This window comes from Giraffa tippelskirchi, chromosome 1 (assembly GCF_054371585.1).
Source record: "Giraffa tippelskirchi isolate mGirTip1 chromosome 1, T2T-mGirTip1v1.2.pri, whole genome shotgun sequence".
Classification (NCBI taxonomy): Eukaryota; Metazoa; Chordata; class Mammalia; order Artiodactyla; family Giraffidae; genus Giraffa; species Giraffa tippelskirchi.
Window position 1 is genome coordinate 14,754,108 of NC_137275.1, and position 24,406 is coordinate 14,778,513.

A 24,406-nucleotide genomic window follows, 5' to 3' on the forward strand; every position below is an offset into this window, starting at 1 on the left:
CCATCTTCTGGCCCCCTTGTTTCACGTCCTCTATTCCTATAATCCGGGGATCAGAGAACAGTTTTGCATATCTTGCTTTACAAACCAAATGTCCAACCTTTTTCTCGTCCTTACCATAAAGACCTTTTTCCCCCCATAAAGACATTTTAAAGTGAGAAATCAAAGTGGCTCCATGCATTAAGGTAGAAGAAATGTTGCCTCAAAGAAAGAAGAATGTTTCATCTCCCTCTCTGTGCACGTGGAAGAATTCACAACAGGCTTTCTCATAATAAAAATCACTCAGCTAAACTGTGCCAGGATTTCACCTTCATTACCTCCCCTGCCACTTAACACATACAATAAATATAAAGACAAAAACAAAAAACCAGAGACTTAATCCTAAAAGAAAATCTAAAATAAGTATCAGACAAAGTGAAATGACAAAATAGCACTATGTCACAGTTGTTTTCCTGGAAAAGCTCCCAGGGGATCATCTCAAACTAACTGCTTGCCACAGAACACTCAGCCTCATTAAAATACTGAAAGAGCTGCATGTGTTTCCATTTTGCAAAATTCAATCAACCTTTAAGATACTCTGTATACCTTAAAGGCACACTCTTCGAGTTTCAGAGTGAGATAGCCTTGGATGGGCAAACCTGGAGGGAAAAAAAACGACTCACCCCACTTCTCTGATGAGAGACATGCTAATTTACTTTTCAAAATGAATCTGCCAAAAAAAAAAAAAAAAAAGAATCTGCCAGGTGCTTCTGCAGGCATGTTAGTGTGGAGCAAAGGTCTGAAAAGATACACTTTACAAAATTCTATCCAGAAGGAACACCAGATCAGGGTTGGGTGGTGTTTAGGGTTAGTGGGATAGGGTTTAGGGAGTATCTTGCTTCAAAATTGTTTTAACATGCTTTTCACAAGAAAGTATTCATTAATCATTGTATAATTAAAAGTTCTAATTAAACCCAAAAGAACCGCATAATCATATAACAATATCAAGATCAACAGTAAAGAAATACTGGGGCGGTGATCTTTTTGGCAATAACCCTCACTTTGCGTGAATGCTAAGTCGCTTCAGTTGTGTCTGACTCTGTGATCCTATGGACTGTAGCCCACCAGGCTCCTCTGTCAATGGGATCCTCCAGGCAAGAACACTGGAGTGGGCTGCATGCCCTTCTCCAATAACTCTCCCTAGAACCTCTGAAAACTCACTTTGGATCCTGGATTAAGTCTCAGATGATGCTAAATAAGCATTATAGACGCCGCCTCATAAAACTGCATTGAAGACTGTTTCAAACACCTGCAGCTGCTATTCTTTACTTGGAGTACTCTCAACTATAACCCATTTTGTGCTTAATAAGTCATAGAGGGAATTCCCTGGTGGTCCAGTGGTTAGGACTCCAAGCTTCAGTGCTGAAGGCCCAGGTTCAGTCCCTGGCCGAGGAACGAAGATCCTGCAAACCCTGCAGCACAGCCAAAAAATAAAAAGTAAATAAAGCATATAAACATATTTTGAGGGGCATATTTTTTTTTTACCATGTAGATGGGAAAGAACAAGAGCTTGCCTTTCTTACTAATTGGTCTTAAAAGGGGTGTGGGAGAAAAAAAGGGGGGGGGAGTGTGGGGGAAGCCGTATGGGAAGGGAGGCACTGCTCCAACCAAAGCAGGATGAGGGGCGACGAGACAGAGGAGCTAAGGCACCCCGATACAGTGCACCAAGTCCATACCTTCCAAACACATTTTAAAAACAAAAAACTAGTACTGACCGAGGAAGGCCATCATGTCAATGACACAATTACACAAACCATACCAGGGAAAAGAAATCACTCTCACCCTCGAAGATTTTAACAATGCATATTATCCGGCTATTAAACTTTTTTAGTGTTACTTGAAACAAGAACAAATCTTCCTGTTACTGAAAAATTTCAGAAAGCTCAGTCTCTAAGAAGCGGTCCCTAAAATGCCGGCAGTACTTTGTTGCTGTTGACTTGCTAAGTTGTGTCCAACTCTTTAGTAACCCCATGGACTGTAGCCCGCCAGGCTCCTCCGTCCGTGGGATTTCCCAGGCTGGAATCACTGGAATGGGCTCCCATTTCCTTCTCCAGGGGATATTCCTGACCCAGGGATTGAACCCTTGTCTCCTGCATTAGCAGGCGGATTCTTTACCACTGAGCCACCAGGGAAGCCCAATAAAGTAACTGTTTTTAATGTTACTTGAGAACATGTTACTGACAAATTCCAGAAAACTTTGTCTCTGAGCAGGGTTCCCTAAAATGCTGAGTGTGTGTGTGCGCTCAGTCATGTTCGACTCTTTTGTGACCCCATGGACTGTAGCTCGCCAGGCTCCTCTGTCTATGGAATCTTCCAGGCAAGAATACTGGAGTGGGTAGCCATTCCCTTCTCCAGGGGATCTTCCCAACCCAGGGATCAAACCCAGGTCTCCCGCATTGCAGGCAGATTCTTTACCATCTGAGTCACCTGGGTGGCCCTTGACAGAACTTAGCTGAAGTTAACTGAAAGGACACACAGAAAGTACTCCTGGCACCAGGTATAGCTGGTACTCAAGGCATCAGGCTCACTAGAGAAAAATCTGCCACCTGACCAGTTATTTAAGTCTCCCTCTTTAGTTATAAAGACCAATGATGATCAGAGCCCCTCTGACGGCCTGCTGGCTGGCCCTGCACATTTGGCATCCATCAGACACACAGGTAGAAGCTGCAGGCTGTTCCACTGCAAGTCTGGTCTGTACTAGGACCAACCAGAGCTCTGGCCTCATTCCCGGGCCATTCTTCTTACACACTCAACTGACCATGAAGGACCACATCACATACCTATAAAATAATGAGGCTGGTCAACATCTGTATCATTACAGCCACAAATTAAAAGAATGCTGTGGTCACAGACTAGGACAGAATGCAGACAAGCAAGCTTAAAAAGTTCTGTTTTGTTTTTAATGCTTGCCTCATTTAATTCATACTCAACTTTAAAAAACAAACAAAAAAAAAGTCTGGGACATTTAATCAATTAAGCATCCAAAATTCAAAAGAAGTGTTGTGTGGACTTCCTAACTTCTCATCCTGGGCTACCCAGCTCCACAAAGCTGCCTCTTTTTTTTTTTTTTAATAAATTTATTTATTTTAGTTGGGGGCTAATTACTTTACAATATTGTAATAGTTTTTGCCATACATTGACATGAATCAGCCATGGGTTTACATGTGTTCCCCTTCCTGGACCCCCCCACCCACCTCCCTCCCCATCCCATCCCTCTGGGTCATCCCATTGCCCTGGCCCTGAGCCCTTGTCTCATGCATCGAACATGGAATGGTGTTCTCTTTCACATATGATAATATACATGTTTCAATGCTATTCTCCCAGAACGTCCCACCCTCACCTTCTCCCTCAGAGTCCATAAAATTGTTCTATGCATCTGTGTCTCTTATTCTGTCTCGCATATAGGGTTATCGTTACCATCTTTCAAATTCCATATATATGCATTAGTATACCCTCTTTCTTAAAAATCATGAATCTGATCTTGTTATTCACCCCTTTATTAAGCCTTCTGAGCCTACAGGATTAAAGCTGATAGGTGGGCGTGCCAAGCAACTCTTCACCACTTGGCCTCTACTACTAAGCCTCAACACTCATGGACCACCCCCCCGCCAAAAAAAACTCTTTCCACCCCGTGCCTCGCCTCTCAACCCTCTGGGCACAAGGAACTGGGAGAAAGCACAGCCCTCCTCTCTCTGCCAGTTCCCTAATGAACTCCTAACCTGACTTTCAAAGCCTTCCAAAATATCACTGCCTCTAGCCTCAACCTCCACTCTCAACCTCCGGCTGTGAATGACTTCTTTTTCTGGGGTACCTCTGTTACCGCCAGCCTCCCTGTGTTTACATTTACAAAACCAAGAAGAACTGTGTATGTCTGACAGGTGTCCCTGATTCGACTGTGAGCTCCTTAAGGACAAGGACTATACCTGAGAGCTTAGCAAAAAGTGATGCCTAATACACATCTTTGGACTTCCCTGGTGGTCCACTGGCTAAGATGCCAAGCCCCCAATGCTGGGGGCCCAGTTTTGATCCCTAGTCAGGGAGCTAGATCCCACATACCTGCATTTGCCTGGCACAGCCAAATAAATAAATAATTTAAAAAATAACGCATCTTTGACTAAAGCGATTCTCTCCCAGCATTACTCAGTTGCAAACAACCCAAAATTCTGTGGAATCCTGCCAATCTTCCTTATTATTTGATGACAAAATATGATTCATGGTCTGATACCTAAAACCAATTCTACCAGACTGTTGTACCCATCAAATGACTCAACCTAGAAGGAAACTGACATCATTCTTTCCTAGACCAGCCATGAAAGCTGCCTGGGCGAACACCGTATGTTTATCAGCTAATGTTACAGGTTTTATGCTTTAATTAGTCATAAAAGTATACTGCACCAAGGGGGGGGGGACTTGAATAACATTTATAGCAAATACACATTTAATTTTAAATCAACAAGAGTCAGAATAAGCTGTCTCTAGGAGTAAAACATCAGCAACAAAAATCCCACAAGGAAAAACCTCTCGGTGCCACTATAAATGCATTGTGGGGAAAACAAAGAAAATACAAGATCTAGAAAAACAATTTTAAAACACCAATCAGAGTCTGTGACATCTTCCACTGCTGAAAGCCCCCCTCTCTAGGCTTAGCATTCAAGACTGAATTCCTAAAGCCTGGCCTGGATGGCTCCATCCCCACTTTCTCTCAACTACTACCTCCCAGACCTACTTAAGTGTTAGTTGCTCAGTCGTGTCCAACTCTTTGCAACCCCATGGACTGCAGCCTGCCAGGCTCCTTTGACCACAGAATTCTCTAGGCAAGAATACTGGAGTGGGGTGCCATTTCCTTCTTCAGGGGATCTTCCTGACCCAGGGATCGAACCTGGCTCTTCCACATTTCGAGCAGATTCTTTATCATCTGAGCCAGAAGGAAAGCCCCATTACCCTCCCCAGGCCCTTCCTTAACCACCAGCCATGCCAGCCTTTTTCCATGCCCAGGAACAGGTCGAGCTGTCTGTTGTTGATCCCAGTCTGTGTGATGGTCCCTAGAGCCGAGGACAGTGTTGTCAGTAATACCTGCCAGTGTTTATCAGCTCCTCATCCAGGTCCCACGCCTAGAAGGCTGAAGTCCCAACCCAGCAGGAGCTCTCTAGCACTTCACCCTGCTTTGTCTCTTTTTATCACTAAAACTCTCTTGTCTGTTCATTTATCAGTTTAACTCCGGCGCCCCATCCTCACCTCCATGAAGAATGTAAGCTGCAGAAGGTTAGTCATCTTTTCTCTCTTGAGTCTCCCTAGGTATACCCAGCTCTAACCCATTAAGCTAAATAGATATTGGTTGAGTGGATGGAATTTTGTGTACAGATGCAGAAGCAGTAGTGGATTCTTTTTACTTAAAAAAAGAAATCACAAAACTTGAACTTAACAGAAGCATTTCAAAAGATATTCATTTTTAAAATCTAGGCAGTTATGAACAGCAACTTCTAAATGACTGATTAATACAAATTTTCAAGTATCATATATTATAATATTAACAGAAAATGAGAGATAAATAATTTCCAAATTCATCTTGTGTCTCGTGATATGGCTAAAATGTCCCTGAAGGGATTTTAAAGAAGCAACTCTTTTTCAGATTATTCAGGAGCAAGTTATTTTTTGTTTTTTTAAAGAAGAGACTACCGTCATAAGAAATCAAGCATACTAAATAGATACCTTTTGTCAGAACAGCTTGAGCACCAGGTAATTCCTAACACACAACCAAACTGGACAAATTACCTCCTATAGAACAGCCTGGAAAATGGTACAGGATCTACCGTTCCAAGAGGAAGAATCCCTCCAATGACTGAACTTCTAACACACATTCCAGAAAACCAATTGCACCACGTACGATAAGAACCGTTTGAAACTGGGCCAGCGTACCAAATAAAGCTTCAGCCAGAACAAATGCGCAGGGTTGAGACTTGCTAACCAACAGCAAAAAGCAACAGGAAAAGGCTTACACTTGGAAAATGAAAGGAAAAGCAATGTCTGTGTATTGATAAGAACTGTGGGGAACAATGGGATAGTAAGGAAACCGGCAAGATGCAATTTATTACTCTAAAGAAGAAAGTATTAAGAAACATTTACTCTTTAAATGAGTACACAGAGATCCAATACCTTTTCAGTTACTAAACCAACCTCCCCCCACCCTCAACTGAAGGGGCTCTTCCTCCATCCATTTAATGAAGCTCATTCCATAAAGGGAGAGGATCTCAAACACTAAATTCAAAGCCTCTCCATCCCCTCATCAACATACAACTTCCAGTAGAAGAAATCACTGCCAATTATATTGCGTTGGCCAAAAAGTTCTTTGGGTTTTTCCATACCATCGTTTGGAACAACCTGAATGAACTTTTTGGCCAGCCCAATTATTTTTAAATAAGCCTAGTAAAAAAGGCTGCTGTGGGCACACATACGAAGAAATATTTCCTGAAAAAGACAAAGTTTTCAGACTCTAACAATCACATGGAATAAAACACCGCATGGCTGTCTAATCTTATTTGCATATTACCAGACGACAAAAAGTGTAAGAATAAAGTGTTTTATAAGTGTTTTTATAGAACCATCAGCATTTTTTTTTCCCTATTTACCTCTTGACTTAGAATTCTCTCTCCTTTTGGTTAACTGCACACGTCACGCTTGTTTTCACAGAAAGAAAGCTTAATGTCATAAAAGCTAGAGGTGGTCTCATTATTCCATTTCGTTCCCCAGACATTTTAAGAAGGAAGAACAGGGCAATCATTATAGGAGGAGCAAGCTGGAGGCGTGTATTGGTATTTTATACAGCAACAAGCAACAATTACATGTTTCTAAATATTCTCGCTTTCACCCTCACCCCAGCTCACCTCCTACCACCCGCTATAATTGGCATCGCCTTAAAGCTAAACAGTCAGTCATTGTTTTTCTGGAGAAGTCTCCCTTCATTTTGACCTCTGCTGAGCAGTGTTATGAGCCTCACAAAGCTTGTCAGGATTCTCTGGGCTGGACCGTGGCCCAGCCATGAACATTTATATTCAGACTAGATCATCACTACCAATGTGCAGCTCACGAGCATAAGACAAAGAATACTTATCCAACTTAATAAAGTCTCCGGCCACCTTCTTCAATGCTAATAAATAAGGATTTGAGAGCTCAGTTATTTAAAAAAGAAAATCCCACTTCAGGATTTTTAGAGTCGATGTCCTTCATAATGCTTTAACATTTTCATTTTTAAGTCTCTTTGAAAAGCAGAGGTTAATATATCTACTGGGGAGCTTCCTAGGTGGTTCAGTGGTAAAAAGAATCTGCTAGCCAATGCAGGAGACTCAAGAGATGTGGGTTTGATCTCTGAGTCAGGAAGATCCCCTGGAGTAGGAAACGGCAATGTATCTACTGGAAGGAAATAACAAGTAAACATTCAAAATGACCAAATACACTGATTACACATTAAAGACCTCTGATTATAAAATATTTCCTTCAAACAGGATTGCATTTAAAATATATGCCACCTGAAGTTATCTAAGAGTACTAACGCACTTATCTGTCTATGGTTTTCTGCACTCTGATTTAAGACCTTAATCCTCACAGACTGGTAACAGAAGACCTCTTTGTTTCCAGCAAATATTGACTCCTCTGTGCTAGACATAGGGACAAAAGAAGTAAGGAGGCCACAATTTATTTACAGGGAGAAATACAAAAGGGGGGACCACTGAGAGGCTGGTTACAAGTGCTAAAGAATAGGGGAGAAAAACACCAGGTCTAAATGCAGGGGCCTTGGATGATTTAATTAGAGAGCACTGACATCTAGGACTTCCCCGGTGGTCCAGTGGCTAAGACTCCACACTCGCAATGCAGGGGGCCAGGGTCCATGCTTGATCAGGGAACTAGATCCCTCGTGCTGCAACCAACAGTTTGCCTGCTGCAACAAAGATCGAAGATCCCGAGGGCTGCAGCAAAGACCTGGTGCAGTCAAATATTTTTTTTTTTTTTTACACAAAAGCAGTGACATCTGAGCTTGAAGGATGAGCAGAAGTCTAGAAGAGGAGATGGGGCCCTCCCCTACTGAACCTCCCTACTGAGAAAGGGGACCACTGGCCGTGGGGTGTTTGCACCCACCTCACCTCATTCCCCAACTCCAAATTTCTCATGGGAAGGGGTCAAGGAACACTGGGTTATTTGTGGGGATGACAGTTTTCTGCAGTCATCCTCCCCACTGCGCCGGCCTCGGCCTCGATGACCTCTCTTCGGGCAACAATCCCCTGTGGGAGAATATGGCCTGTGGGCTTTCCTCACTATGAAACAAACCATCTCAAATACCACGCACACCAAAAACTGTCAGTGTCTGGAGAAGAACAGAGCTTAGAACGTCAAAGTTTAGAACACACATGGACTTAACTGTGGCCGCAGAGGATCACAGAAACAATAGGAATCACTCTTTCCACACCCCCTTTCCTCCTCGAGACTCCAAAGAGAGCAGTTAGAGCACCAGCCCGTTACGAGCCTGGCTCTGCCAAGTCTGGTCTGATTTCCTAAGGCAAATGATTTTACTCTATTCCCACGACCTCCAATGTATCCTTCTGTTTGCTGAGCCAGCAGTCACAATTCCAGGGCTCAAAACGTTCTCCAGTAAATGAAAAAGAAAAATTAATTGAACATCCCTAACCCAAACTCTTCCTTGGTTTCCTAACATGATTAGCCCAGAAATTTCCGAGTGGTATGTAAAATTAATGAAAGGAAACTAGGGTTATATGGCAAGGGAAAGATTCTTTTTTTTAAACATTCCTGTTCAACATTAATCAACGCTTAAATCCCAATTTATAAATGTACAATGAGCAAAGTTAGCAGAAACAAAAAGATGAATTAGACAAAGGGCTGGCAAACTGGTCTGTGGGCCAGTGTGGCCCAGGTACCTGTTGCTGTAAACATTTATTGGAACCCCGCTCATCTGTTTACATATTGTCTATGCTGCAGAGGTCCTGAAACAGCAGAGGTGAGTGGCTGCAGAGGCAGGTAGTGGCAGCAAAGAATGCATGAGCAGTAAAGCCTAAAATATTTGCCATCTGGGTCTTTACAGAAGAGGTTTGTCAACACCTGAATCATAAGAGACAAAAATAAAGGGTGAATTTCAGAAGTTCATTTTGGGGACTTTCCTGGTTGGGAAGATCCCCTGGAGAAAGGAAAGACTACCCACTACAGTATTCTGGCCTGCAGAATTCCACGGACTATATATATACAGTCCATGTGGTCGCAAAGAGTCGGACATGACGGAGCGACGTTCACTTTTCATGTACCGGTCGTCCAGGGGCTAAGACCCTATGCTCCCAATGCAGGGGACGCAGGTTTGATCCCTGTTCAGGGAACTAGATCCCACATGCCACAACTCATGAAGTTTCAGAGTTCACATGTGGAAACTAAAGAAAAAAAAAGATCCCAAGTGCTAAAACTAACACCCCGAGCAGCCAAATAAAAACATAAATAAATGCTTTTGAAAATAAAGCGCATTTTGGAGTGTTTCATTTAAAGGAGCGCCTCTGAAATAATTTCTTCTGGAATACAAAGTCTTTCAGTAACATCAAATTTCTCTCTCATAGCCTTTCCTGTCTTGAGGGAAAAGGTAGAAAATCTCTTATCTCTAATTAGCTCATGTTAACACCTCACTCTTATTCCAAAAGATTTAACATAAGGCAATGGGTGGTGAGAAGTGTCCCGTGGGGGCAGCTGGCAGACTCCAACGCCACCCTCTCTATAATGAGGATATTATCCACTGTCTCCAGGACTCAGGTCCCCATCTGCAATACCAGGCCTGGCCTAATGGTCAACAGCCTCCAAAAAAGTGTATGCTGGTACTGCTGTATTCAAAATGCATAATCAACAAGGATAACCAACAGTGCTACTGTGTAGCACTGCTAATTCTGCTCAGTGTTAGGTGGCAGCCTGGATGAGAGGAGAGTTTTGGGGAGAATGGATACAAGTATATACATGGTTGGGTTCCTTTGCTGTCCACCTGAAACTATTACAACATTGTTAATTGGCTATCCTTGAATATAAAATAAAAAGTTAACAAAAAGCGGGTGTTGGTGTACGTTCAAGAGCTATTATGAGGCATAAAAACCATGGCAGCACTGGTTCCAGCTGCATCTTCAATGGAATAATGGCCTTCATGCTACAATTCTTTATAATTTTAGGAGGAAATAAATGGAAAAGGACAGGATGTGAGGGCGATGGCAGGGCAGAAGAAAACATTAGGAGAAGCTCTGGGATTAAAAACTCCCAAGGCACAGTGAGTCCATCCAACTTCCCTGAGCTATCTACTCCAGCAGGCGGGTGTGGTTTCTGGAAAATATGAAGAATTAAGCCTGTGGCTGCTATAAAAGGTCAGAACTTACTGTTCCTCAAATGTCCTGGTTCTTTAGAAGTCTGGTGGGAGAGTGCATCACTAGATTTGAGTACCTCTCTTTAAAAATAAAAGGACATCTGTTAGGTTGACCATGGAAGAAAACTGGCTGACAGTCTTGATGAAATTAAACTGATCTTCAAATGGAGGTAGAGTAAACCTTTTGTTTGAGGTCTTCTTCCTTTTTATTTAAAACCTCTCAGGGGATCTCCCACCAATTAAGGCTGCTACATCCCTTCTGCCCTCAGGGGGATGTTGCCTCCTTTACAACTTTGGGCCAATCATACATTCAACTACAACCTTACAATGAAGCAGCTGAAAAAAGCTGGGAACAGGGACAATAGACTTTACCGAAAGCTGGAAGATAACAGAAGAGAAATAAGTAGGTACGATGCAACCAGGTTGTTTGATTGACAGGTTACAACTTGTCTCACTAGCTTGCTGTCCCTGAAAGTGAAAGTGAAGTCACTCAATCGTGTCTGACTCTTTGTGACCCTGTGGACTGTAGCCTACCAGGCTCCTTCATCCATGGGATTTTCCAGGGAACAGTACTGGAGTGGGTTGCCATTTCCTTCTCCAGTGGATCTTCCCAACCCAGGGATCGAACCTGGGTCTCCACATTGTAGGCAGATACTTTACCGTCTGAGCCACCAGGGAAGTTGCTGTCCCTGGTTATCTACAAATCCACTGCCAGGGAAGACTTGCCATCACCCTCAGACTTCTCTCGGCCTCCCCAAGAGGGAGGCTTCTCTCAGCCAGCTCAAGAGGGCCCACCCCTGCAGGATGAGGAACATCAAGCTAAGTCCAGCTCTTTCAGGAGAGCCCATCTCCCTCCCTGTGACTTCACAGCCCAGCCCTGGAAGAACACAACCTAACCATACTCTAACACATTGCGCGTACGTGTGTGTGCATGCATGTTTGTGTGTCTTGTCTATCTTAGTTCCCCAACCAGGGTGGGTTGGTGGGTGAGTGTGTCTGTCTTAGTTCCCCAACCAGGGAATGAATCCAGGCCCTCAGCAGTGAAAGCATAGAATCCTAACCTGGACCACCAGGGCATTTCTGAAAACATGCACTTTAAAGTAACGGGGCAGGGTTGGGGGTGGGGGGTACTTGCATTCTTTCATAGGCATTTTACTGTTACTCAAAAGTAGGAAGATTTAAAAGAATGGACAGGGTCTCACAAAGTGTCTTCACTGGTTTGAGGGCTGACGCCAAAAAATAGTGTCTTTAATAATTTTGGAGTCAGATTTAAAAGCTCAAAGAACTCTGTAAAGAAGGATTTGCTTATTTTCAGGAAAGCAGTCACCATATCCCCAACCACAGACACAGAATAAATTTTAGTTTGTAACAGTCATGGGAAAAGTCATTTTCAAAACAATATTCAACATATCTTAGAAGGATCAAAATCCCAGAAACTCAATAAAACAATCCAGGAGAATTGTTAGAGAAAATCTAGGTAATGAAAAACCTATTGTAAGGTTTTGGTCTGAGACCTCAAGAAGCCACCTAAATAATCTCAAAATGAGATATTATCAAGCACATATAGCTCATCTTACAATTAAAAACAAAACAAGACAAAACAAAAAACAGGAATGACATCCTGAAAGGAGGAAAAGATAAAACAGAAGTATGTCTATTTATACATGTTCCCATCATTTTCCCACATCTACACCAAAAAATAACCCTAAGGTTAGTTCTGTAACTTAATAGGGGTCTGGGTTACACAGACACACGCATTGTCAAAACACACGAGGACAGTAAAGATTTGTCCATCTTGTGGCACATAAGTTTTGTAGCAGAAAGGAAAAAAAAAAAACTGTAAATAAATACTTTAATGATATAACAGCTGAAGTATTTAAGGGAAAGTATGTTGATATCTGCAATTAATATAAAAAGCACAAAAGCCAGATGATTGGATGGATACAGCAATGAAGAAACGGAGAGACACATGGTAATGCAAGTAAAGTGAAAGTCATTCAGTTGTGTCTGACTCTTCATGATCCCATAGACTATACAGTCCATGGAATTCTCCAGGCCAGAATACTGGAGTAACTGTTCCCTTCTCCAGGGGATCTTCCCAACCTAGGGATCGAACCCAGGTCTCCTGCATTGCAGGGGGTGTCTTTACCAGCTGAGACACCAGGGAGTCCCTTGGACTGCAAGGAGATCAAACCAGTCCATCCTAAAGAAAATCAACCCTGATTATTCATTGGAAGGACTGATGCTGAAGCTGAAACTCCACTACTTTGGCCACCTAATGCAAAGAATTGACTCACTGGAAAAGACCCTGATGCTGGGAAAGATTGAAAGCAGGAGGAAAAGGGGACGACAATGGATGAAATGGTTGGATGGCATCACCTACTCAATGGACATGAGTCTGAGCAAGCTCTGGGAGTTGGTGACGGATAGGGAAGCCTGGAGTGCTATAGTCCATGGGGTGGGCAAAGAGTCAGACACTACTGTGCAACTGAACTAAATGCAAGTAGAACTGTTAATAATATAACCTGGGAATAAGTCTTTTTACTGTGGAATTCTTTTAACTTTTCTGAATGTTTGAAAATGCCCCTATCATAATATTAAGAAAAACCAGCGCAAGAGTGAGTAAATATGATAAGGATCTGAAAGACCAGCCACGTACCACATGTTTCATCAGACACATTCAGAGACTTATGGGGCAATCTGAAGTTTTATCAGAAAGGAATACCTGGGGAGCATAACGTTCATCTAAAAAATAGCATGGTGGACTCTGGAAGGAAAAGAACTAAAGCGTGGTCCTGAGCTTGTGAGACATGGGACTCTCTCTGCTGTGAAAGGAACTGAAACAGCTTGAGCATCTGTGTGCATGCTGCTATCTTCGCAAGCACACTGAGCACAGCCTTCTCTCCTTCAGAGGCAAGCTCTGGCTTCGGTCTCTACTGAGAAACTACAAGTGATCCAGCAGAGATACACACACCATTTGCAGGAGTAAGTTTTGGCTCCCATCTGCAAAGCTTTCAGGGTGGTCTCCCAGGAACCACAGAGAAGACAATCACCTTTCCCGCCTCCCTCCTCCCATCTTCAACTTTAAAAGAAAAAAAAAAAAAAACCTGTTGCTTTTCTTGACTTGAAAACTAGGTTGTTTGGAGGTTTCGGAAAGTTAATCTTTGATTCTTGTCCTATTTCTTCATGTACTGATGTAGTGCCTATAAAGGAAACCCCAGAATCACATTTCCTTCTTCATATTTCAAAGTGTTTTTCTTGCAAGTCCTTCCCTACAAAATTACCAAGCCAGAAAGCCTTGGGTTTTAAAGAGGTCTTGATTCTATGGTTCTATTTTACCTAGTTTGAGTAGATTCTATGGTTCTATTTTACCTAGTTTGAGTTACGTTTGATATCTAAGGTACAATAGGCCCAGATTTTAGAAACACATTTTACACAATTGAATCTGTAATACAATAGGTGGTTACCTTATATCTGCCAATCTCCCTTTCTGTACATTTTTTTTCCTTCAAACTAGTTCAAAACTCTGCTGCAATCAACCACATCTCTGCCAGATATACTGAGGCTCAAGTCACTCAGAACTTTTTCCTTGCTCCTTTAAAAGGCTCACCTTAGTTCTCTGCTAATTGTCCCTGAGCACCTCTGACTTCTCTACCACCTCCAGCTATGGAGAAACTCAAAGTCTGGCCACTCAAGGACTCCAAACAGGGACCATGGCTTTGCTGAATTTGAGGAAGGCAAAGAGGAGACTGAGCAATATAGAACCGGATAGAATACTCTGGTGACTGGCATAGTAAGCTGATTAAGAGCATGGTCTCTGGAGTTCCTGGGGGTTCAGACTGGGCTCTGCCACTCCCTAGCTGTGCTCCTTTGGGCAAGTCATTTAACCTCTCTGAGCCTCAGCTCCATCGGTTGTTAAAAGGGATGGTGCTAATGACTGCGCCAATTCCCTAAGATTAATATGAGGATTCAGTGAACTAACGACTGCTAAACTGCATAGTAAACAGAGCACTCAAGTGGATAAGAAAGAAGCCTGAAAACATCTCCCAGGTGTACCTCCAGCCTAAGAAGACTGTGTTCTTTATCCACTCGGGGTGGACACTTCCCTAATTCACAACCTGGATCCACCCAAGCCCTTGCAGGCGCCATGGCCCATTTCAACAAATCTTCTTACCACACTCACAAGTGTTTCTTCCATTTTCTGAATTTCTGTGAGAAGCCTGACCACTTCTCCCTTTTCCACAAGACGGTGTAATCCACACAGTACTCAGCAGGTTCTTATGCTCTGTGTCCCAAACAGGCCAAAGAACTCCCATTTGGGGCCAGCATCGAATGAGCTGGAGTTTGATTATAGCATAAGGTGCTCTCTGAAGCACAAGCACCCCCAGATCTATGCACTAAGGGGGCCCCGCAGAGGAGGGATCCTCCACCACGGCACTATCGACATTCTGAGCTGAGTCATTTTTTGTCATGGTGGCCACTCTGTGCATTGTAGGAAGGTCAGCAGGGCCCTCCACCTCCATCTCAGAAGATGGTGGGCAGCACACCCTCCTTCCTGCTTTGAGGATCAAATATGTTTCCAGAAACTGCCAAATACCCCTGGGGCAGCGGGCGGTGGTAAAAGACCCTCAACACCCTTCTTTCCCTTTCTCCCTTACATTGAGAGCCACTGCTCGAGAGAATGAAAAAAGACCCCAAGTCACTGTCTTACTTTTCTACTGAGAAAGCAGACTGAAAACAAACAGATCTTTCCTAACAGCTACATTTATGACCGGCACCTTTGAGACTGTCATGACTAGCTACTGTCAACAGAGAAAGTCACAATCGATAAGCTCTGGTTCCTCTTCTTTAAGATGGCAATAAATACAAAGGTTTAGGACTGTTTTAGGCACTCAATTACCTAATGCGTATATAAAAAGCAAGGTGGCCCAGTGTTAAAGAATCAGCCTCCCAACCAGGCGAGTCGGGTTCAATCCCTGGGTCAGGAAGATCCCCCTGGAGAAAGAAATGGCAATCCACTCCAGTATTCTTGCCAGGAAAATTCCTTGGACAGGGGAACCTGGCAGGCTACAGTTTATGGGGTAGCAAAGAGTTGGACACGACTTAGAGACTAAACAATGCATATCTAATGCTTAGCCCAGTGCCCAGCACACAGCTAAGTATTCAATAATTTTGAGCTATTAATAATAAATACATTTGGAGTCCAACAACAGAAACATTGGTGCCCCCGCTCTGTTCCCATTCTTCCTATGCCCCTCCCACTCCTCTCATCCCCAAGGAGAAAGTAAAATCATTCAATTAAACATGATACAACGGTCCCTAGAGCCAAAAACATCCCCCACAATAGGCAGAAACAGGAGAAAACAAGGACAACCCAAGGGGGGTGTGAGAAGCATGATATTCTGCAGCAGGAGCGAGCAGGTCCATGCATTTCATACTAAAAAGAGGCAGAAGGATGTATGTTTCATTCACAGTGAGTTTCTCATAAGGCTTCACATTTTATCCACGAAGGTTCCACCCACATGTATCTCCCCTTCCAAATCCTACAGGAGTTCTCTAGTAGGAAAGTTACAAAGTTACAAATACTCCACAACTTCAAATGGTTGCATCGTCTCTGCCTAAATCCCCCATAGGGCAAGACCAAGCTGTGGGGAAAACGGTGCTGGGCATTAGGACAGACTGACCTCACATTTCTTTTGCACGTTTCATCACCCTGATAGGAATTTTACAAATACCATGTTTCCCTATTCTCCCTTCCTTTTCCTGTTTCAGAGTCACAGTTCATTGAAAAAAAAAGAAAAAGACACATACAACCATGTTCCACTTTTTCCATCCATCCTTTGTTCCATTAGTAAACCGAGGAACACTGGCCATATGGATAAGTGTGTGAGGATAAAGACAGTTATCCTGGAAGTCTGGAGGAGCTTTGTAGAGGCAGTCACTTGCTGGTCAGTCAATGAATGGATCTCCACTAGCCTCAGTTTTTTCATCTGTGCAACAGGAGTGATTATCTCTGCCGTACAGATGCAATGATCTCAAATATGCAAAGTTCCTGGCTCAGACCATGTACATACATGTGTTAGTTGCTCAGTCATGTCCAATTCTTCGCAACCTTATGGACTGTAGCCCACCAGGCTCCTCTGTCCATGGGATTATCCAGGCAAGAATACTGGAGTGGGTTCCCCTGCCCTCCTCCAGGGGATCTGCCTGACCCAGGGATTAAACCTGCATCTCTTACATCTCCTGCATTAGCAGGTGGGTTCTTAACCACTAGCATAACCTGGAAGCCCCAGAACATAACAGAATAAATGATTGTTATTATCATATACCAAAACTATACATAAAGCCTCTATCCTTCAAAGTCTCCAAGTTTACCGACAGGAATGCTCCCAAGATAATTCACTTTTTTTCACATTCTCCCCCTGCCTCCGGCATTAAACCCAAAGATCCCTTATACCACTCCTCCCTCCTGCCAAAACAGACAACAAAAAACTAACTGGAGTATAGGATAAACCATCCTATTCAAGCATGGTTTGTATGTTTTGTTTCATCAACTGCACTGTTTTCCATTATTGTTCCAAATGTTTGACATTTTGGCAGCATGAGTGAAGAAACACTGGGTTCAGCCTGGGGGCTTAACCTTCATCACATGAGATTCATCGCCGTTTCTGCTGCTTTTTCTGTTCCAAACCCATTTTGGGGAGAAAAGCAATTAATAATGAGGAAACAATCTATGCTTTTAAAAAAAACAAAAAATTCCCAATACCTACTGAAATAATCACCCACTCTTACCAGCTCAACTATGAAAATACAGTGGAAAAAAAATCATTTCTGAATTAAATCAGAAATGTTTTCCTCAAGTAAATAAGTAATTACAGTGACTCTACTGTCCTATGATTTGAGCAGTTTTTAAAGGAATTCCATAATAATATATCTGAATTTTCCATTCCTATATATTTAAATTAATTTGATTAAGACTTACAAAGTAGAAGACAACTGTCAAAAATCTGTTTATTTTCTTATTGATTTTAAAATGAGATAAGAAAAAAACAAACAAGGCAATTTTTCAAACTCATATTTAAAAGCATGCTTAGAACTAGTGATTTCAGCCTGCATGTATGATTCCAACTTCTACTGAGGTGATATTTGGGTTCTGTGTGAGCATGCATGAATAGTATCTGCAAATGTGAATAGAAAATAAAAAGATCCCACAAGGGGTCTTCAATTATTACAAGTTTGTGAGCTATACTAGCTCTTCAACTATGACAGTCTGGTAAGCAAACACAAATGAGTGAAGTTCATAAACATGGTGTTCAGTGTAATTTCCACAACCGGAACCATGAATAGGCTGTAACAGCCATTAAACCAAAGTGGCAGTGTGTTAATACCTCCATCCCTACCTTGGCTCCTAGCATAATCTATAAAATAAAACCTCGCTGTAGTCATTGTTAACTGGGCTATCTTCAGCTTTTAAAAATGTATTCTTAGCATGCTATTTCTAAGCATAAAAGATCTGAAAGTCTTTATCTGTTCCTTCTCAAATTTAAGAGAAAAATGACAATCTCAAAGATCATAACAGCCTAAAGCAACCCCAATCTCATCTTCTTTCCCACTGTATGTTGAATAAAATCACTTATCAAATGTATACAAAGAATAATTCAATTATGTGAAAACATTTAAGGTGTAAAGAAAAAGCTGAAAAGAAACACAAAGAAGATATTTGATCAAGCTCTTGAGATTTAAGAAAGATATTTTTCTCTCATCTTAATTACAGTTAACTTTAAAAAAATGTTGCTTTTACTTTACTGAACTTCAAAAAGATTTTAAAGTGCCTAAATTATATCTATTATGATCAAGGAAAAGTGAAAGACCAAAAACTCTGCTAGAAGGTGAAATACCATCCACAGCAAAACAGAAATGATAAAATACCCCTTCTGCCCACAGCCAGATGTAACTCACCTACAGAAATAAGATTCCACAGAGAGTTACACTAATAACACATTCATTCACATTCATTCCTGACAGAAACAAACGCATCTTTTCACTTCCTTCTGGAGAAACTGAGGCATTCAGGATTTCCCAAATGTCTCCAAGATGAATGAGTGGTGTCTGGCTGGTGATTCAGGAGTCCCTGGTACTCGAACCTACCTTTTTTTTTCCATTTCGTGAAAATCTACAAAAAACACAGAAATCCTGTTTAAAACTTTAATCCTTCTGAAAAACAGGAGGAGGCTTTATAAGTTTGCTAGGAAGTCTTCCTATTAAAACCTACTAGTTTTTGACAAACTACTCTAGTAGATCTTGAAAAATATACATAAGAAAATATTCATGAAAATTCTGAAAGCATGAAGGGGTAAAGAAAAGAGACCAGTTCCATGACATATCAAAACATAGTACAGTCATTGAGTTGATGGTAGTTCTTGAACAGAGAACAAAATGTTTAGTCTGGGGGCAGGAGGGTGCAGGAGGGGTGGGCTGGACCACCCCTCCCACTCCTTAAACCAAACTAAAATCCACAGGGATGAAAAATGTAAAGATACATCTTTTATTTTCAAAAAATGTCACTGATACTCAAAGGAACTTTCTGGAAGTATCTATAAAAAACGAATACCTTCAAGGGGAGTGATCTAAAATGAAACAGAACAACTGTGAATATATTTATGCATCGAAAGCATTGCATCCACATTTGTAAAGCAGAAACTTAAGAAGATGGTAGGAGAAACAGAAGCTCTCTAATTGTATGAGACTTTATTCATCTCTCAGTCCACAGCAGAATAAATGGACAAAGAGTATAGAGATAATATAAAATAGATGTAATGTGCAAACCCACATACAACTCTGGACCCTGAAAATAAGAATATACCTTCTTTTCACATGTTAACAATACAGTCATAAAATTACCATATATCATGCCACAAAAGGTCAACAGCTAAATACATGAAATTAATGTATGTATGAAAGTTATATGAAAGTAACTATAAAATGGAGGTACAAGAGAGATGAGGTGATGATGAATATAGGATCCTTGAAGTAACTCTATATAATTAAATAGAGCCCTGATGCATGCAGAGGGTAAGAACTTTCAGTTCCTCTAGTAGTTTGTTGTGATCACTTTTTTTTTTTTTTAAGAAGCCACAGAATCCCTTGAGAAAAAGGTACTTAAAACCATCTGGTACTTCCTAAAATATCCAAGGTAGAGGATTATCTATTTCTATATATAAACTAAAAGAACACCACCTCCTACTATATTTTCATGTTTAATTAACTTCAATGAGAAGTTCATTCCTGGGCTTTGCTTAAATTTAATATATACAAATTACTGCCTCAAGATCTGTTGTTGACAGAGACAGAGGCCATCTTTCACCCCACCCCCCATAACAGCCTTTCACATAAAAGGTGTAAAAAGATGCTTTGTAGATTAACCTTTGTAAAATAGCTAGCCTTAAAACCCTTTCTCACAGTCTACATCTTCATTCCCTGATGACTGTCCTCACTGAGCTGCAACTCCTCTATCACATCCGTTGTTTGATGGCTTCCAAACTAGGAAAACGTCCCCGAAGGTTTCTTTTTCCATGTTTAATTTGTTTATATGTATGCACTAACTAACGGAAAGTCTTAAAAACATCATCCCTGTTTTTAAAGTTCAAGTTACACTGTTATGGAACTCATTTTGCCTTCATTAAACTAAAATTAAAAAAAAAAACAAACAGGGCTGAGTTTTGATAGAATTAATTCACAAACAAATTTTATTTTGAGAAACTCCTCCATGATGGTTATTTCCTAAAACCATACTTGCACTGTTTTAAAAATGCCATCCTCACCAGCATCACTTATTTCCATTCACACTCTGAAAGGACAATTAATTCTAACTTGTCATGATCTGCATTTTCTCCATTTCAGGTTAACTTCCTTGAAGGTCTTCACAGCCCACGTGGGACCAAGTTCCCCACACTCCCTTCTTCTCCAGCCCGGCTGGGTTTCTGTCATAGCACCGAATGCAGTTTGCTGTTGCTCTGCAGCCAGTTTGCTGATCTTCTGCCTTCCTGTGGGAAGGGAGACCCTGATCTGTCTGAAGCAATACAGAGCCCTGCTCACACAATGCTGGCTCAGGGTGAACAGTGAGGTTCCATCAATTCAGGATACAGAGAACCAATGTTAAAAGTGCTGTCCATGCATGGGAATTGGCCACAGTCACTAAGCTATTAATACTGATAGATCATCTTTAAGTGGGCTTCCCAGGTGGCGCAGTGGTAAAGAATCCACGTGCCAGTGCAGGAAACACAAGAGTTGAGGGCTCAATCCCTTCATTCAGGAAGATACCCTGGAGAAGGAAATGGCAACCCACCCCACTATTCTTGCCTGGGAAATCCCATGGACAGAGGAACCTGGAGGGCTGCAGTCCATGGGGTCGCAAAAGAGTCAGAGGCTACTGAGGGCACACACACACACACAATTTTAAAGTAGGTAAAAATTAATACCCAGAAGCAGTGAATTCTGATAACATCCCATAATGCACTGATGCCTCCAAAGCAGAAAAACACACCAGGCAAATTCATTCAGTCAAGACAGCCATGCAGCAGACAACGAAGCAGGGCCTCACAGCTCTTTTGCTTTTGTTTTCCCAGAACAGCTGTCACTACCATCACACACGCATGTATAGACAACTTTGGAGCATGTTGTGAATTATTTCTGTTTGTAAAATAGGTCTATCTTTTCCAGAAGGTCGGAGCACACCATCAACTGAAGGCACGTGGTCAACACCTTCCCTGGCAGGACCCCAGTTCCAATAATTTCCAGAAGCTTCATTTCATTAACATATCTTTGTGTGCGAGACTGTACTAAATGAGACCAGCTAATTTCTGCCTGAATTTTTTTTTTTTTTTTTTTACTAAGTGCACTGAAGTAACAACTTCTAGGGCCATTTTGTAGTTATGAAAGAAAGGATGCATATTTATCCTTTATTACATATTTGATATATACATATGTCTATATATAACATATATTCTATATTATATATGTGTGATATTTGAGTTGTGGGTTGGAACTTTCTTCTGCGATTTTAGCCACAGCTAATGCTTTAAATTTGGTTTTCTTTCAACATTCCTTTTCATACTGGAAAAAAAAAAAAAGGAATGTTTAAAGAAAACCAAATAGTTCAGTAGTCATGTATGGATGTGAGAGTTGGACTATAAAGAAAGCTGAGCACCGAAGAATTGATGCTTTTGAACTGTGGTGTTGGAGAAGACTCTTGAGAGCCCCTTGGACTGCAAGGAGATACAACCAGTCCATCCCAAAGGAAATCCGTTCCTGAATATTCATTGGAAGGACTGATGTTGAAGCTGAAACTCCAATACTTTGGCCACCTGATGCCAAGAACTGACTCACTGGAAAAGACCCTGTTGCTGGGAAAGACTGAAGGCAGGAGGAGAAGGGGACAATAGAGGATGAGATGGTTGGATGGCATCACTGACTCAATGGACATGAGTTTGAGCAAGCCCCGGGAATTGGTGATGGACAGGTTAAGCCTGGCGTGCTGCAGTCCATGGGGTCGCAAAAAGAGTCAGACATGACTGAGTGACTGAACTGAAACATTCCTTAATAAGTTTCTTTATCAAATAGCCCAATCAATTTAAGGAATGCCAAAGGGATTTCCTTTATAGAAAAAAAAAAAAAGTTGTGTTTTTAAGTCATATATACATTTAAAACATTTCCTAATAATCAAATGCAAAACTGATCACATCTCAGAACCACTACTTTCACAGCCACAACCACAACAGACCACGAAGATAGTATATAACTCATAAGAAATCGAATGAATGGGCTATGGGTGAGCATATATTTTGAAAATCAGTTTGGCGGTTTCTCCAAAGTTAAGCACAAGACTGTCATAAGACCCAACAATTCCACTCCTAAACAAGAAAAACAGTCTACACAAAGGACCTGCAAATATTCAGAGCCGCATTATTCAAATACCCCTCCCCCACCAAAAAACAACCAAAAAAAGCAAAACGCTGGAAACAAGTCTATCCTATCCACACAACGGAATGAATCATGCAGCAATTAAAAGGACAGAGCTACTGACACCCACTACACCACAGAGAAACTTCAAAAAATTACATGAGTGAAAAAAAGCCAAGTACAAAAAAAGACAAGGTTCCATGCACATGAAGCAGCCACAAAAGGCAAATTTACACCCAGACAAAAAGTAGATTAATGGTTGGATGGGGCATGAGGGGAGATAAAATGTTCTAAAATTGATTAATGGAGATAATTGCATTATTCAGTAAAGAAACTAAAAATCACCTGAAAAGGCCAACTTTTAAGATCTGCATTATATGCTTTGTAAAGAGAGAGGGGGAAAAAACCCTTGGGCTGGGAAGAAGTATCCACAAAAGGAAAAATAACATGGGAGATAAAAGATCTGGGTGATAGTGAACACGCCTTGATTAAAGCTAACCCCTATCCATTTGCAAAAAAAAAAAAAAAGTCACTTACCACGATACCCAAAAGACCAAAAGGAGTGGAGAAGCTTCTACTTTGGTCTTTAAAATAATAGATACTACCATTAGCTCAGGGATTTCACCACAGAATTATGGGTAACCTCAAACAGAAACCAAGTTTCATTCTAGACTAATCATGACAACGGTCAAGACTTTTTAAAAGCCCACAAATTAAACTCACATGAAGTCAATCTAATGATTTTCACTTTATCCTCAGAAAAACAGGACTGTTAAAATATGTTTGTAAGATGTTTGTAAGAATAGGTCCCTGTCATGAGGGTTAAAACAAAACTCCTACATTATCAGCAATATGATAGAAATTATCAAATTCAATCTTTTATGACTTCCCATCTAGGACATTTTATCTTCCGGGCAGTTTCGACTCAAAAACAAAAATTAAGTTTAACTGGTTTACTCTGAAGATTACTGAAACCAAGTGACACAGACCACACTGTTTTTTCCTCTCTACATCTTCAGGTAGCAGAGCCTCATTGTGAAACAAACGTAACATACTGGGTTTCCTTCTGCCCTTTAAGTATCCTCATGTTAGTAAATGTTGCTGCCTGATTTTTTCCATGTGGTACCAAGTTTGTATTCACACAGCTTTTTTTTTTTTTTAATGGAGAGCTAGCAAAAACCACTACAATATTGTAATTAGCCTCCAACTAAAATAAATAAACTAATTAAAATAAATAAATAAATGGAGAGCTAGAACCTGAACTCCAAGAGGGAGTTGAGAGAGAAAGGCAGATATACAGACTATAAAAGAATAACAGAAAAATGTAATTACTAAAAATGTAAATGCTATGTCAAAATTACTTGGAAAAAAACATAAAATGAGAGTTTTATCTCCTGTTTTACAATCTAGAACTTTGAACCAATAAGTGTTTTTAATCAAAAAAAATAAAAAAACAAAATCCTATTTTAAATGGTCTACTAACTCAGCAAGAAGTTATTTTTCTTAAAAAAAAAAACAACCGTAAAATCCTGAGATCATGAATTCAAATTTTTGTCAGTGTTTTAGTAGCTAAAGTTACCACCTTACTAGGTAAGTCATCTCACTTAGAAATATTGACGGTAAAAACAAAAATATTATTTTGTCAATCATGAGACAAAAATATGTAACGCCTGCAAAGCTGGATAGGAAACAGGTTTCATACTTTCACACAAAACAATGGGAACTGGTTAATTTTATACCACTTTCTATAAATTCACATCCTGAGCAAATCAGGTACACCTGTATTTTTAAAGCAAAGAGAATGGGGAGAGGAAAACCATTTAACAAGTTACCCAGATGCACGGCTCCCCAGGATGAAAGCCACAGGACAGTCTCAGCTCTTGCACCACCACCAAAACATATGCCCCACATCAAAATTTAATTATACTGCACAACACTTCGTGAATTGAGCTTCATATTTTATCGAGTGCTCTGCTTTTGACAGGACAGTTTCCTGAAGGAAAGTTCCAAGAATTGAAAAGTTCC

At 41.1% G+C, this 24,406-nt stretch overlaps 1 protein-coding gene across 40 annotated transcripts in view; it reads right to left on the minus strand.

The window, feature by feature from the left end:
- The window catches only part of AFF1 (ALF transcription elongation factor 1), a 198,940-nt gene that overhangs the window by 111,399 nt on the left and 63,135 nt on the right, over positions 1–24,406 (minus strand). For 7 of the 40 annotated variants that reach the window (XM_081581068.1, XM_081581055.1, XM_081580946.1 and 4 more), the window contains exon 2: positions 660–706. The exons of the other annotated variants lie outside the window; for them this stretch is intronic. In XM_081581068.1, coding sequence (XP_081437194.1) covers positions 660–682 — 23 coding nt within the window. In that variant the 5' untranslated portion in view covers positions 683–706. The remainder of the gene's footprint in view (positions 1–659; positions 707–24,406) is intronic. 40 annotated transcript variants of the gene reach the window in all.